Source organism: Plectropomus leopardus, chromosome 10 (assembly GCF_008729295.1).
Source record: "Plectropomus leopardus isolate mb chromosome 10, YSFRI_Pleo_2.0, whole genome shotgun sequence".
In the NCBI taxonomy this organism is placed as follows: domain Eukaryota; kingdom Metazoa; phylum Chordata; class Actinopteri; order Perciformes; family Serranidae; genus Plectropomus; species Plectropomus leopardus.
The window spans coordinates 18984457-19000051 of record NC_056472.1 but is presented as its reverse complement, the minus strand read 5'-3'; the positions used below and the strand labels follow the sequence as shown (position 1 = coordinate 19000051).

Sequence of the window (15595 nt, the reverse complement as noted above, 5' to 3'; positions counted from 1 at the left end):
TCTTCAAAATGAAGAAATACTGATGGCACTATAACAACAATAAGGTTTCATGATAAATATCAAATGTGAGTAAAACCATATTATGACATTAAGGTTCATTATCATTATTGTACAGCATGAGGCAGCACAAAATGCAAGTTGTAATCCCTTTACGCTGCACAAAAAATACTTTTTTTATGTTTGAGGCAATATGTACTTCAGTAATTAAGGCACAAAGATAACAAATTAAAACAAATACAACCACAAGAGGAGATCCCAGGGCTCAAGTCAACACAGACTGTTAAAGTAGAGAGCTGCAAAGGATCAAGAAGTTTGATAGTGTACGAGCCCAACATTTAAGATAACCAACAGTTTTTTCAAACCCGAACATTATTATCTGGGCTCCAGAGCTTCGGTGTTGACCAACAATACAATCCAATATACTTTAAGTATCGTGGCTTGTTCCACGTGTAATATATAAAATGACTATATTGCGAACATCTAGTATAAACTGTCCCGGCATTTTTACAAGCCACCTGTGTTTCGGTTCTCTCCCCTCTCACAGACACACACACACACAAGCAGGGCTTTTGCAGAGCACCAGACCATGACTATTAAGTCACATTTTGCTACCATGGTGCCCTACTACGATTTGCAAGCTCTATTAATATATGATCTGGAGAGCTGTCTGTTTGTTTCCAGCTTACAGTGAATAAATCATTACGTTTAACGGCCCTGTGGTAACAGCCTAACCTATAGAGTATAGAGAGAAAATGTGAATGTGAACTTTCAGTTGATTCATAATAGCGCTGTGATGTTGGTGATGTATGCAGGTGGAGGTCATGAATGGATGGATGGTAGAGTGTCTCTTAAAGACGCGAATTTGCAAATATTTTGGTTACAGCACCATTTTTTGTTACACAGGAGTCTAGGTTGTGTGTTTGTTACAATTCCTCTTTAAGTTAAAGGAGTAGTTTGAATTTTTTGAAGCGGAGTTTTCAACAGTATATGTTAGTCGGCATGCCCCGGTTTGGAAAACCAGGCAACGTACTGCTGTGGAGGGGTCAGCAGCAAATGGGATTCAGCCACTTAAAAACTCCAATCTAAAAAAAAAAAAAAAAAAAATCAATTTAAGTGTGCACTATATTTAGAGTATATTCACCACTTTAACCTTGCTGTCAGACAGCCCTTTCCAATGGTCTCTTGAAAGCCCTCATCAACAATAACGTTAATGATATCTTTGATTAAATAATCATTTAAATGTTATTATAATAATAATAATAATAATAATATAAAAAAGAGCTGCTGGTTTACTGCTGCACTAAATAAGTTAATTTGTTTGCATTTTTCTGTGACTTTGGTGTTTTATAGGGTTAGATTGGATTCACCAAAGTGACACCAAAACACTAACTAACCGATTAAGGTGGTTGTACTACAGCAACTCCCATGTTCAGCGAGGTAAAATTAATGTTTTTGTTTATGGTAGCTAGTGACTTTGAAGAAAGCAATAATGGCTTCAGTTCCCCATCTGAGAGGGCTGTCCTATGGCAAGGAGGTAAACATATTCTAAATAAAGAGTATACTTAAACTGATACAGATTTCTCGAAATGGCTAAAATATGGTTTTTAGCTGCCCCTGTCCACAGCAGTGCATTGCTTAGCCTCCATGGTAGCTAAGCAACCTCTGCTTCTCCAAACTCAGGGCATGCTGACTGCCATCTGGTGAAGGTAATACACTGAATATGGATAAGTATCTCATACAATGCCACTTCAAAAAAATCCAAACAACAGCAGTAAAGAACTGTTTTTGACACCACCCAACATCCCTACTGAAAAAAATGTCTATTGTGCAGATATACAATACATGGGTGATTTATGTAAACACTCATAACAGAGCTGCAAATTCTTGCCATTTTATGGATTTTTTTGTTATAGTGAAACACTAATGACAATAGGAATGTGGTGAAGTTAAAGATTATGTGGTGGCCACAGGACTCTAAGCAGTCATTTAGTTCACTTATGCTTGCAGCAGCTCATCACAAATTACATGCTCATTACAGAGGGAGCGATAATAGATCTGAGAAAACATCATGCCTGTATTTTTAATGCAATGACACCATAATGAAAATTGTTAATAGCTACGGTATTAATCCTGTTTCACCTCTGTGGATTTCCAGCCATACATTGAAATTAAAATGTCACTTTAGCAGGTTTGTTTGACCTCCTGGAGATAAATAAAGATGGTAATGTATTGAGTTATTACTTTTTAAGTGTAATTTCTCAGTGACAATGAATGTCAGTCTCTATCAATTAAATGTTTATGCTTTATCAACAAAGCTGTCCTCTGTTTTTAATTAGATGATGAGAGACACCACCTAAACAGAGAATACAGCTGTCAAATAAAAAGGCTTCAATCCCACTGCAGCACTGTGGACAATGACTGGATGTCTTGTCAGAGATAACATTAATTGAATGCCAATTTCGCCAGTGCTGGATTTTTGTGTCGTTTTTGCATCACCTTGTGTCATACTCATATACTGCTATTTATGTGACAGGATGCTGTGTCTCTGCTTCATTTCATTAATAATGCATGTTAGTCGATGAAATGCAGTGTGTGGGTTTGATCCTCTTTTAATTGGAGGCAGATTACATGTGCTGGTGTTGTGCCTATATCGAGCTTAAACATTAACTTTTTATTGTATGGTTTGTGTAACAGGTGTCGCCCAAGTGCTGAACAGGCTCGATGGGAAACCATTCGATGATGCAGACCAGCGTCTCTTTGAAGTATTACCTTTGCTCCTATTTTCTTTTCAACATACAGTAGCTTTTGGTTGCAGCAGAAACTGATGTAGCTGAATGTGTCTGCTTTTTGTGCCTTTCTCAGGCGTTTGTGATCTTTTGTGGACTGGGCATCAACAACACCATCATGTACGACCAGGTGAAGAAATCTTGGGCCAAGCAGTCTGTGGCTTTGGATGTAAGAACACATTCGGTTTCCTGCTTCAAATCGCATTTCAAAAAAATGAAGATTTCTTCATGTTTTGAAGAAATCTTTGCATCCGTTTAAATTTGAAATAATAAAATCTATTACTTTGTAAACTGTAATGTAGCCTCACAGTGTTGACTTAAAAGGATAGTTAAGATTTTTTAAGTAGGGCTGTATAAGGCCGACCCGGGAGCTAAGTAATCTACTGCTGTGGATGGAGTCAGCAGAAAACCATATTTTAGCTGCGTAAAACAACTTAACAGTTTAAGTGTAGTCTATATTGAGAGTATTTTCATCGTTTTACCTGTCTGTCGGACATCCCGTCCTGACAGAAAAACCATTAACCGCTTCAGGTCCCCATCTCTTATCAAAACCACCAGACTACACTGAGAAAAACAGTCATTTTAAGCTCGCTGAACATGGGAGCTGCTGGTCTACCACTGCTTTCATCACTTAGTTAGTTTGTGTTATTATTTGACTTTACTGGAAATTCCTTTATTAGGAATAACCCCTTAAGATGCACCATCTCGTTTTCAAAAGGTTCCTCAACAAAATATTACAATACTAGCACAATTAGACATAACATTTAACAGAAAAGTAACAGGGTAAATTGCAATATCAAATATATATCAAAGCCAAAAGCCAGACAACAAAAACAAAACAACAGGTATTAAGTAATAAGATGATGCTCAGGAGATGATACTCTAGACAGTAACATCATTATAGTGATGTTATTGTGGACATATAGAAATGATCCTATAATTCTGAATCTGCATGAACCCTTTAAAATGCCAAAGTCACTCAACAGCACAGACTAACTAACCGACCGGTCGACCAGCAGCTCCCGTGTTCAGTGATGATAAATCACTGACTTTCTCAATGGAAGCTTTGAAGAGAGCAATATAATGGCTTCAAGTCCCTGTCAGAAGTTTGTCAGTAAAGCAGTGAAAATATTCTCATACATCATATATAAAAATATAAAAGCTTTTAGTTGGTTAAAATATGTTTTTGCACTGACCACATGCCACAGCAGCACGCCACTTAGCTTCCATGTCCGACTCCAGACTTCTTCTCTAAATTGGCGCCATGCCGACCTCCATCTACTGTCTGTAACACATTGACTGCAGATAATTACCACATACAACCACACTTCAAAAGACCTAAACAATCCCTTCAGTCGATTCTGCTCTGCTTTGTCCTTCAGTTCCCTTTTGTCATGCCTGCGCTCATTGTGTTTGTGTCAGCTTCATGCCCTCCCTCATATGGTTTTCCCAGTGCGTCCTATCTGTTCTTGTATTTAGCTGTAACGCTATCTTTATTTTCCTTTCCAGTCAACATATGCTCTGTGCTGAAACATTTACCCAGAAATCATTGGAAACAGCGGCTGCTGCATGGCTAATATAAAACCTCGTAGTGCTTATTCTCTCTCAGGGGTATTTGTGCTTGGCTCCTTTTTTTAGTCTCATATTTCCACAAGAATGTACGCATGAAAAAAAGTGCTGATGTCTCTTTGTAGATAACCTTCTCACAAAGGTTTTATTGAAAATTAATGAGCGGCAGTGAAAAGCAATCCCTCATCTGCCCCGCAGTATGTAGGCATTCAGCACTGCTCAGCCTTTACAGTACTTACAGTCCTTACATTACAATGGGGAGCTTTAAGGTGCATTAGAGTATTTGGCACCACTAAGTTTCAGGATAGGAGAAGCAGAGAAGAGAGAGACGAAGCGTTTAAAGGACGGGCACAGAGTGAACTAATATGTTGATGCATTGCCTCTGGCAGCACTGAATAAACATGAGCATTTATGATCAAATAAGCAACTAGAGGTCTGTGCGAGGTATTTCTCTCAGGAAATGAAGGGAACATGGCGATGGAATCGGGGCTGACATTGCTGCTCTTGTAAACTGTTCTAGAGGCGAGTGTCAATTTCCTCATCTGGAAGATCCACTGAGAAGCTGAAACACCAGCGTGCCAGTGTGTTTTAAGCCAGAGTTTCTCTAAGAGGCGTACTGGTTATTTTAATATACTGAAAAGATACTCTGAGTGACACTGTGTCATTACTTTGCAGGTTCTGTCTTACCATGCCACTTGCTCAAAGACTGAAGTTGACAAATTCAAGGTAACAGAAATTCACCACATCATTACATTTGTCTCAGCAAACAATTTCATTTCTCTTAATACTGACAGTCTGTTTTTTAAACTCTGAGCTCAACACAGATACTGAAGTCAAAACTCACGTGAGACTGCTTGTTTTTTAAAACCTCATCATTTATTGTTTAGGAACATAGCAGTTAACCCTTTAAAATCTGAGTATACTGGCTTGATTTCTTTCAAAACATGGGAAGAGGGCAATGTGCATATAAGAATAAATAACCCCCAAATTAGCAAAAAAATTGTAAAAGGTACAAGCATATTACCTGGAAATTAGAGAGAAAAACAAACAAGCAGATGAGCTTGACATTTTTCCCTAGCTTTTTAAAATTTAAAATTTCTAGCTTTTGACCAAAAGTAAATACCACGGCACTTTTTCTGTGGTTATATAGCACCAATTTCAAGATAGTTTGCATTTTCTACTGCATAGACAGCCTAGATTTATGAAAATACCATCTTTTAAGTGGTGAAATACTCTTTTACACAAAAGTAGGATGCAAGGCATCAGCAGTAAAATAGACTTCTCTGATGTCGTCTCCAAGAAGGTAAAGTCTTGGAAATTTACCTCATGGTGTATTTATTTTGGTCATGGGCCCTTTAATGAATATATTTTTTTCTAATCAAATAACAATCTCTATTTAACTTTAATGGAAAAGAAAAAAATCTATTGCAACAGAGGGGAATTATTGGCAGCCTGTCTCCTCTAGACTTAATTTTCCAGTTCCTCCAAACAGCAGCGGTAGCACGCAAGCGTAAATATGGGCCGAGAATTCTCCAATGAAAATAAACTAATTGTGGTATTTGAAATGGATTACTCCGATCAATAGGCAATCATTCTCAATACGTTATGTCTGGAGAGTAAAATATGAAAATATCTACATTTTTAATTGGCGTGACACTTCTGAAATATAGATATGACCTATTTTCCTGCACTTTCATGTGTTGGATTTTCCCCTGTGGCCGTCACGGCAAAGTAGGAACCCCGCTTTCCAGTGTGCTCGTGTGATCTCTCAGCCCCCTCATTCAGCGCCGCGCTCTGCTTCCTGCCTTTCCCCCCCACTTTCTTTCATAACTGCTCTACATACGGAGCCTCGCGGAGCACGCTTGACTGGGATTCCACCGCAGTGCAAATGGCAGCAAACAAACCTGGCTAACATTTCGTAACCGGGGGATGTGAATTAAGAGAGAGGAGAATACCTGCTGCTCTGACAGGCAAACATTTGTGAGGGGAACATGGTTAGAGAGGAGAGAGAGAAAGACGAAAACACTGTGACACAGATTTGTAAGAGAGCTCTGACTCTTTGTCATGAGATGCAGGTTAGAAAGCATGAAATGGTCAAATGCTGACTAAAGAGGCAGATATATGTGCTCACTGGACCACATCGGAGATAGCGGATGCTTCAGTGTGAACGTAGTTAATTGGAGTCATGTATGTCGTGCATTTTTTATTTGAATAATAATGAAAAAAAGCTGCTGATGATTACTACTGCACAGATACGTCAATGAGCTCTGAAAGTAAACAACAGTGAAACACTCCGGTAAAGCTCCCTCATTAATCTTAACCCTCTCCAAATGAGTCCTCAGAGTCTTAATTAGCATGTCTCCATATTTCCATGTATCATCTGAAAGTGGCACAGCATCCTCTGACCTCTCCATCCTCTCCTGCTCTCTGAACTCCTTAATGTTTTCTCTTTCCACCATAAAACAGGCTGCTAACATTCCTCTGGTCTGCGAGCTCGGCATCGACAAACTCTCCTTTGACGATTTCTCCCTGGATGTCGACGCCATGATAACGGCCGCTCTGAGAATGTTCATGGAGTTGGGAATGGTGCAGAAATTTAAGATCGACTATGAGGTGACAAAACTTTATCTATCTCGTTTGAATGCTTCACTGAATTTGTCCAGAACACTGTTCATTTAGTAGCCGACTCCTAATGTGTCCTCGTGACAGCTGCTGACCCGTGTGTTCATCCCTCTCTCTCTATCTCTCTCCGTCTCCCCCCTCCAGACACTGTGCAGATGGCTGCTGACTGTCAGGAAAAACTACAGAATGGTTCTCTATCACAACTGGAGACATGCCTTCAACGTCTGCCAGTGCATGTTTGCCATGCTTACGGTAAGGGTCACGCTGTCGTTGTCAATCATGACATCAGTTTCAGTCAGAGACACTTATGTTGGAGAATTTATAGCAAATATTCACACACTTAAAGCTTTCTTAGCAGCAATGAGGACTCTTAGATTTTAGTAAAAGAAACAAACATACCAAAAGCCTAGCACAAGGGAGGAAATGAGGAGTTTGGCACTGAAAGTACACAAATGTACCCAATACTGCTCAAAAAGTACAATTTAAGGAGATTTCCCCTCTAAACTTCTCAAATGATTTTATTTAAATAACTGTTTGAAGCTCAAAAAGATTTTAAAAGAAGCAACGATTTGACAAAAAGGCCATTTTTGTAGAACCAGAACTTTATATTTGCTAATTTTAGTACATTTTGTTGTTAAAAACTTAATAACTTCAGTAGGAATTTTAAAGATGTATACTACAGAATTTTGAATTAATCACCTTTACTGGGGACGCACCGATTTATCGGCTGAACATCAGTAGTCGCCTTGATTCACCGATGGCAGCGGCTGATGTTTTTCTGTTGTGTCACATTGATTTTGTGCAGGCTAAAATCCAAGGTTCGAGACGGCCACAAAATCAAATTAATGAGCGGGTACAAGAAGTAAACAATGACTGTTTGGCAAATGGGCTCTGGCCCTGTTATGTGACAACATCGCTGATAGCAGCTGGCGTTCCGGTAAAATCTTCCCCAGGACCAAAGGACGCAGTAAACTCATTATCGTCACATCAGGGAACACAATCTACTGTTTCCATTGTGAACAAGGAATCTGTGTTCAAATCGGCAGGAGGATGTTAGCTGTAAGCAGCCAGTGGCTGCAACTAACAGCTCACTGAGGTTGCATTGAGTCACATTATGTTGTGGTCAAGTTTTACACAGTAAAGATGAGTATTAGGCAAGGGGAAAGCATAATATATTCATCATGTGTTTAATATAAAAATTTGTAATATTTAGTTTTTTTTTAAAATGTAGCCCACTGAAAGCAGTGAAATGAAGAATGAACTGCTACAAAGTGACAGACTCTTGTTAGCAGTTAACCCAGTAGCACAAAGTACAGTACGCAAATACAGACAAAATGAACACAGAGTATGGTTAGACAGCTACATTCGTGCACATATGTGTCATGTTAACAATAAATGAGCCCGTACTTCACATGCCAGTATTATATAGTTGATTCTTTTCACATGTTTATAATGAGTATTTTCTAACATGCATAATGTGCTTATAAAGAAATCTCTGATTTTACTTTACCTGGACTTTAAACCTCTGAAACCTGGATCGGCATCACTTTTCTTGTGCTACATTCAGACACCTTCACAAGTAAGCCATTTAAACCTTCAAAAACTAAGCAACTTGCTTTGATTTCATTTGAAAACATAACAAAAAAGGACCAACTAGATGCAAACTGTTCGGCAAATTGCAAGAAATTAGTAGAAATTTTTTTTAAATAATTGTAATTTTCATATATATATATACATATACATATATATTTATACTAATCATTATTATATATGTTAAATCATTTTACAGAATTATTATTATTTTTTAACACATTTGGGGTAATGTCTTTCTTTTTCTTTTATTTTTTTTTCAATTTATTTTTAAATTATTTAAAAATAAAATATTATTTTTAAACACTACTAGTCAGCCGATGGGTTTGCCAGTGATTGGGAGGCAGCTAATATAAGCCTGACTTTAGTGCTTACAGAAATCTTGTTATCATCAAAGGTAGAGAGAATGTGTTGCATTTCTGTTTGACTTGAAATTCAAATTACGACTCATTGCGTTATTAACTATACAAACAGCCACTTCTGTGCAGAATCACACTGGAGATGTTTGTTTGAATAGAGACCCCAAGAGAATTACTTCAGCAGGCCTTTACTTCATCAGGTCCTTGGGGCAACACACACACACACACACACACATACAGTCTTCTACAAACACCAGTGTTGTTCATTTAATCAAGCACAGCATTAATGCACGGTGTCTCATCTGAATTGATTATTGGCAGAGGGAGATGAAATAGTAGTGTGTAAGCTGTTCTGGGACCCTCCACTCTCCTGCCATGTGTTTTAATGAGTGAGCTGAGGGCCGTGCTATCTTTGCCGCTCTCCCCACAATGACCTATAGTGACTCACTCAGCACATGGCCCCCAGAAGCCATTCATCCAACCCATAAAGCTCCCAGTGTGACTGTGTTACTGCAGTCCCACTGGTTATCTAGGGAGACACTGTTTTTTTAGGATGCCGCTGCTGTTGGAGTGTTTTTCATTTTTATTCGATGTACTCACACTTGTATATGGTAGGACATGCCCTTTATGTGTGTGTGTGTGTGTGTGTGTGTGTGTTTCTCCTCTGTGCCAATCAGACGGCAGGCTTCCAGGAGACCCTGACAGAGGTGGAGATCTTAGCACTTATTGTGGGTTGTGTGTGCCATGACCTGGACCACAGGGGCACCAACAACGCTTTTCAGGCAAAGTAAGTATTAATGCTTTATCCCACTGTCTCTGCCACACACACACACACACACACACACACACACACACACACACACACACTCCTACGCGCTGTTTATAGTGTGTTTTACCACCTGCAGCAGTCTGCAGCAGTCCAGCCCAGATCAGCAAGAGTCAAGTGGCAAGTTGTATAAGACTTATATAAGGGTCGGCTTAATGAAGAGACTGTAAACACTGCTGACTCTGAGCACATTTAGATCAGCAGCTAAACTAATAATTTGCTTGAACTTACTGTTCTCTGCCCTCACAAAGGTAATTATCTTAAACAGTTTGTGGAACAATGCAAAGTTACTCATTATGAGGTTTTTTGTGTGTTTTTGAAAGAAATCAAACCCACTTTCTCAAATTTCAGAGGTATAAATGTTATTAAAAGGTGTCTGAATGCAGCAAATGAAAAATGATGTTGAGGTGTTAAAGTGATAATTGTTGCGATCATAACATTGTAACATCCTGGAGGGACCGCCTTGCGGCACAGAACACCATCCCGTCTCCAAACAGGACGTTTGTTAAATAATAACTCTCCCTTAATACTTGACCAGTTTCAAAAGTTGTTGCTCCCATGAGTCACCTAGACAGAAAAACACAGCAATACGGATTTCCCCATAAATGTTCTCAATGTCCTTTACAGCACTTTTAAAGCACAAAAAAAATTGTAAACACAAGTTGAATTTAAGTCATTCATTATATTTGTTAATTTGGGTCAAATCCATTGTGATCAATGACTGTTTGGAGTTACAACCCTATGCTATTCTGTAAGACTTTTACTGCAGCTATCTTTGCTTTTTCATTGTTTTAGGGCTTGTTTTGCCTTTGGGCCTCATCTATGTTCAAGATTATTGTCCATAAATTGTATGTATCTATGAAGAGAGCAGCACGTCCTAATCAATTTGCTCACACAACATGTGATGTGAACAACCCACAGCTAAAGGTCAAGACAGGCTCACAGTCATTCTTTCATTTCAAATCCAAAGTGCTGGAGGACAGACACTTTCTGACTCCACTGTAATACCAAAACTAGAATAAAAACTAGATCAAAACTTAAACTTTGTAAAATCAAAGACAGTTTTTTTCTGTGGAAATGACTGACCAATTAAACTAACGTGAAACTTTTAAAACCTTGGCTCACATGCCTCACCTTCAGTCCACCCAGCTCAGTAAAGTGTCTCATGAGTATTTTTTTCTCAACGTTAAATGATGATCGTATTCAGTGTTGAACGGTTGAACTTCAGCTGCAGTTTATGTTATGGCTCTCTTGCTTCTTTTGTTATTGAGCCATAAGCTGGCGACAATGTGCAGAGAGAACTGGCGAGGGAATTACAACAGACTCAACAGCGGACTTTGTTTCTCAGTATGTGTTGAGTGCTGATTATGTTATTCCTCTTCTTGATCCCTGTGTATTGTCTGTGCTTTGTGTGTGTGTGTGTGTGTGTGTGTGACAGGACGGGCTCAGCCCTTGCGCTGCTTTATGGGACCTCTGCTACGCTGGAGCACCACCACTTCAACCACGCTGTTATGATCCTGCAGAGCGAGGTAAGATCCAACATCTGCTGCAATGCAGTTACTATGAAGGTTCTGCTAATGCCGACTCCTGTTGTGTTTGTGCGACACATCCGATTACATAGCAGGACATTTTACTCACAGTCCACATTAACTGGATGATGAGAGTTGTGGAGGATAAATAATAGAAGCACCTGTAAATATGACACAACACCACAAACTGCAGCCTTCAAAGTGCCCATTAATCAACACCTCTTTACAAAAACTGATCATTGTAACCTTTATGATTTATTGCAGGGCTCTTGTATCAGACTGCATTAGTTGTAGCTTGTTTTTATACTGAGGATTTACTACATGTACACAATTATGTAACTTTAGCAGTAGCGGCCTGTGAACAAGCTACACGGTGCTTTTTTTCTGCAGCAGTTTGACTCATCATAGCAGCAAAAAGCACAACTGAAAGGTAGAATTCAACACATATTTGCTTTCTTGCCAAGAGTGAGACGAGAATATTGACCATACTCTGGTGTCTGTGCACTAAATATGAAGCTGCAGCTTAGCTTAGCATAAAGACTGGAAACAGGGGGAGTGTTGTCAAAATGATCAATTTAAGGACACATATCGATTCTAAATATCTGCAATGGTTCCACTACTTATTTTCTGTAATATAGACACAGCAGCACCAGCTGCACTTTCTCACTCTCTCTTATTGTTAAAAAGGCTTCAGGTGAACTTCGGAGCTTGTCGGCGTACAGTTCTCAATACGAAGGTGGCCGAGCTAGTGGCTAGTAGCTAACAGTGCGTCAGTCCATAAACAGTGGCGTCAGTGTGGACGGAGCTAAAGGCTCGGACATACTAGTTCTGTGGACAGAGTGCAACTGATGGTCCTTGAGCCCCTGGTAGTAAACGTGAGGGCCGTGACGTGAGTTTACCGTCCTCCTGTTGCCAGCATTGGGTGATAATGAAACTGCGAAGACGCTGCTTGCTGCAAACTGAATGTTTGTTGAATAGCCAACTTAAAACTAACTTCACTGTGGTGCAGCAGCTGACGTCTGACAGCAGGGTTTTGGAGCAAGATATTGGAGCATGTTTAGCTGCTGCGCTTGCTATGCCTACAGTTCATGCCATCATGGGTGGAAGAAAACAATTAGGTAACAGGGACCAAAACAGACCCTCACGGATGCAGATACTATGATTTGGCCCCAACAGCGTTAACCCGAGGGGAAGCAGAGGTTGGGCAAACGCTTCTGCAACATGACCGCCCAGATAGAAGCGGTAATTACTGTATGAGCACAATGCGATGCAGTGGCAATGAGTTAGCCAGTGAAATATACGCACTTACGTGCACACGTGATTGGACTGGTTTACCACAACAAACAACAGAGAAGCTTCGATCACAAAACACAAGAGAGCATGACTTCATTCTCTGCTCAGGACACCATTGCTCCACTATATCTTTACATACAAGAAGAGTAATTTTTGTCATGTTACAGCCTTGTTTTATTTATCTTTTACTAAAAATAAATAAATATTACACCCTAAATGTCAGTTTTTCCCTACGGTATTGAAAATATTATTGAATATTAGTATTTTTCAAGGTATTGTATTGAAGAAAAAACAGGAAGGAACTGAGGCACTCATCTGTAGGAAAAAAATTAAAATGCCTTTATTGCATTGTCAGGTTCTTAAAGTAGAACATGATTAAAAACTAAAAATATATATATCTTCTACACCTTTTGGAAGGCTGGACGCCGAATTGCTGGACACAAAAATGGGTAGAAGATTTTACAAGTTTTAATCATGTGCTACTTTTAGAACCGTCCAATGCATAAAGGCATTTTAACTTTTTTCCTAAAGACGAGTGCCTTGGTTCCTTCCTGTTTTTTTTTTTTTAAACTTGTTCATGGCCTTCCCCAAAGAGCACCATCTTTTTTGGTACTATTACTACTTTCAAGAAGCTCTCCTGTTTTCTGGCTTTTCATCGTATTGTATTGAAGTTTGAAACTCCAGTAACGTAACAACACCACTCTGTCCAAAGTTAAAAAAAATAAATAAATAAAAAAGCAGTTGATGACCAGAAGCTCTAAAGCTCCCTTATTAACAAATCATATCTGGTTTGTTTCATCCAGACAAACAGAAAATCAACACATTTTGTTTTTTTACAAAGTGTTATATGCTGCACAATTTCTGATGTGGGCGCAGTGACTTGCTGGAGGCTTGTCATCACCGCGAGGTTGGCAGCAGACCAGAACAGAGTCGGGCTAGCTGTTTCCTGTCTTACAGATATGCTGCTGGCAGATTCATACGTGACAGACAGATATGAGAGCGGTGTTGATTTTCTCATCTAATGCCCACGAAGACCGTAAAAGTGTGTTTTCCAAAATGTCAAAACATTCCTTTAAAGTAATGTAACTTGTAACCACGTTAATGATACACATACGGTCACACTCTTGTGTCTTACCTCCAAGACATCGCTCTCTTTACTTTTCAGTCAATAAATGAATAAATAAATGACGGGAGTTTGTGCCACTGAGCCTGAAGGCGACCATGTGGGGCCTCAATGTCTGCTGTATGTGAGCGAGTAAACAAATAGCTCTTGCTGCCCTCAAATCAATGTAATTATAGAGGCGATAGATTTGGTGGTAATTGGTTGAGAGAGACATTTTACCAGGTGACTGGGTTTGCATGAAGTTGTAATTAAAGGCGTTTTGAGGGAGCAGCTGAGACGAGGCTTAGCGGGGTTTGTTCCAGTGGCTTCATTATCGCGGCGCTGACAACACAGTAAGCTGACAAATGTTTGCTTGGAATATCATAATGGTTTCTGTTGATACTGGGGTTGAACTACCGCTGTCCTATTAGCATATAAATGAATAATGTGGCTAATTCAAGTGGAAAGCTCACGATTCAATCCGCCATCCCGCACAAACCATTAATTTAAAACTTTTAAAACGTCACTCGCTCCCTTTGTATCTCTCAATTTTCATCTCATCATTCTCACTTTCTGTTTTGCCCGCCTCCCTCCTTCATCCACTCCAGTTGCGAGAGAATGAGACATGTGCTTTGTGTCTCCACAAGTTCAATATTTCATGGGAACACATGAGCTCATGGAGGGAATCACAGAGGTGTTGAATTTCTCAGTGTTTAAAAAAAAAAAAAAAAGTGTTTGTCCAGCTCTGAATATCTTTGCTAATTTCTGCAGGTCGTTATCTTCCCGTCTTTCTGCTCCTTCTCTGTTATCACCTCTATATCTTCTGTTTTCTCCACAGTTAGACCTCTCCGTCCTCCAGAGGACAGTGCCTAAGTGGTGAATGAATGTATAATACATGATGGGGAGAGGCCTGTTTTAATGATAGAGAGCCTGAAGTGAGAGATGTTGCTTACTTATTAAGAGCTGCTGGCTTCTCTCCTCCCCTGCACAGATCCACTGACTTTTATTATTGAGTCTTTTTTTTTTTTTTTTTTTTTTCTACCATCATGGTTTAGCTGCAAATGGACCTTTTTCACTTAAGACTCATTTTCTTTCACAGGATCACTACACTTTAGCTCAGGCTTGTCCAAACCTTTTGAATGGGGACCAGATAAGATATTGTGAAAATAATTGTAGGCCAGCTCCTTCTTAAATCCTATAATTTAAAAAATCATATACAAATTGGATAAACAACTGTTTCAGTGAAAATGTTTTCAACTTCCCACCACTCCTGAAAGCAACAGCCCTCGATTTGACTTTACACATCTTTGCTATGGTCATGTCGCTACAAAGAAAATGTAATTTATTGCCCAGAGCATTTAAAAGAACATGTTGATAACAGTTTGAAGAAATTTTCACAGACTTTTCAAGGTGTTTTTCCGAGTCAAAGGTGCATTTATGTGAATTTTCGGAGTTGGATGCTCATTTTTCCAATCGTTCTGACACCACGTGAATGCAAGTTTATACCGTTGCCTACTGAGGGCATATTATACATATGCAAGTATCTGTTCATAGAGATCAAATCTCTATTAAATGTTACACATTACATTGTAAAAACTGTAATCAAAACATAGTGCACATGCCATTAACTATTTTTCATTGCACTGTTTGATCCATTCTGACCCTCACATAAAATAAAAAATTTGTGTGCACTACACTGTATTGTAAATATTCACATCCAATGATCTGTAACAGTATTTTCAGCAGTCTAATATAATGGTCAAGCTGTTGCTACATAATTTAAAAAGTCTCTTAAATAAACCTATGTAGCAGTAAATAATGACCTTTAAAGTTGATGCTACCCATCCTGAACATAATGAATTATTCATCCAGTTGTTTTTTATTTTTATAACACACATTGTGTGTGGTTAGAACATGTT

The 15595-nt window shown here is 39.1% G+C and overlaps 1 protein-coding gene across 1 annotated transcript in view; it reads left to right on the top strand.

The window, feature by feature from the left end:
• Nucleotides 1-15595, top strand: part of pde11a (phosphodiesterase 11a) — a 57272-nt gene that overhangs the window by 30534 nt on the left and 11143 nt on the right. The window contains exons 8-14 of the mRNA XM_042494759.1: nt 2695-2762; nt 2863-2955; nt 5031-5081; nt 6822-6968; nt 7122-7229; nt 9604-9713; nt 11191-11281. Coding sequence (XP_042350693.1) covers nt 2695-2762; nt 2863-2955; nt 5031-5081; nt 6822-6968; nt 7122-7229; nt 9604-9713; nt 11191-11281 — 668 coding nt within the window. The remainder of the gene's footprint in view (nt 1-2694; nt 2763-2862; nt 2956-5030; nt 5082-6821; nt 6969-7121; nt 7230-9603; nt 9714-11190; nt 11282-15595) is intronic.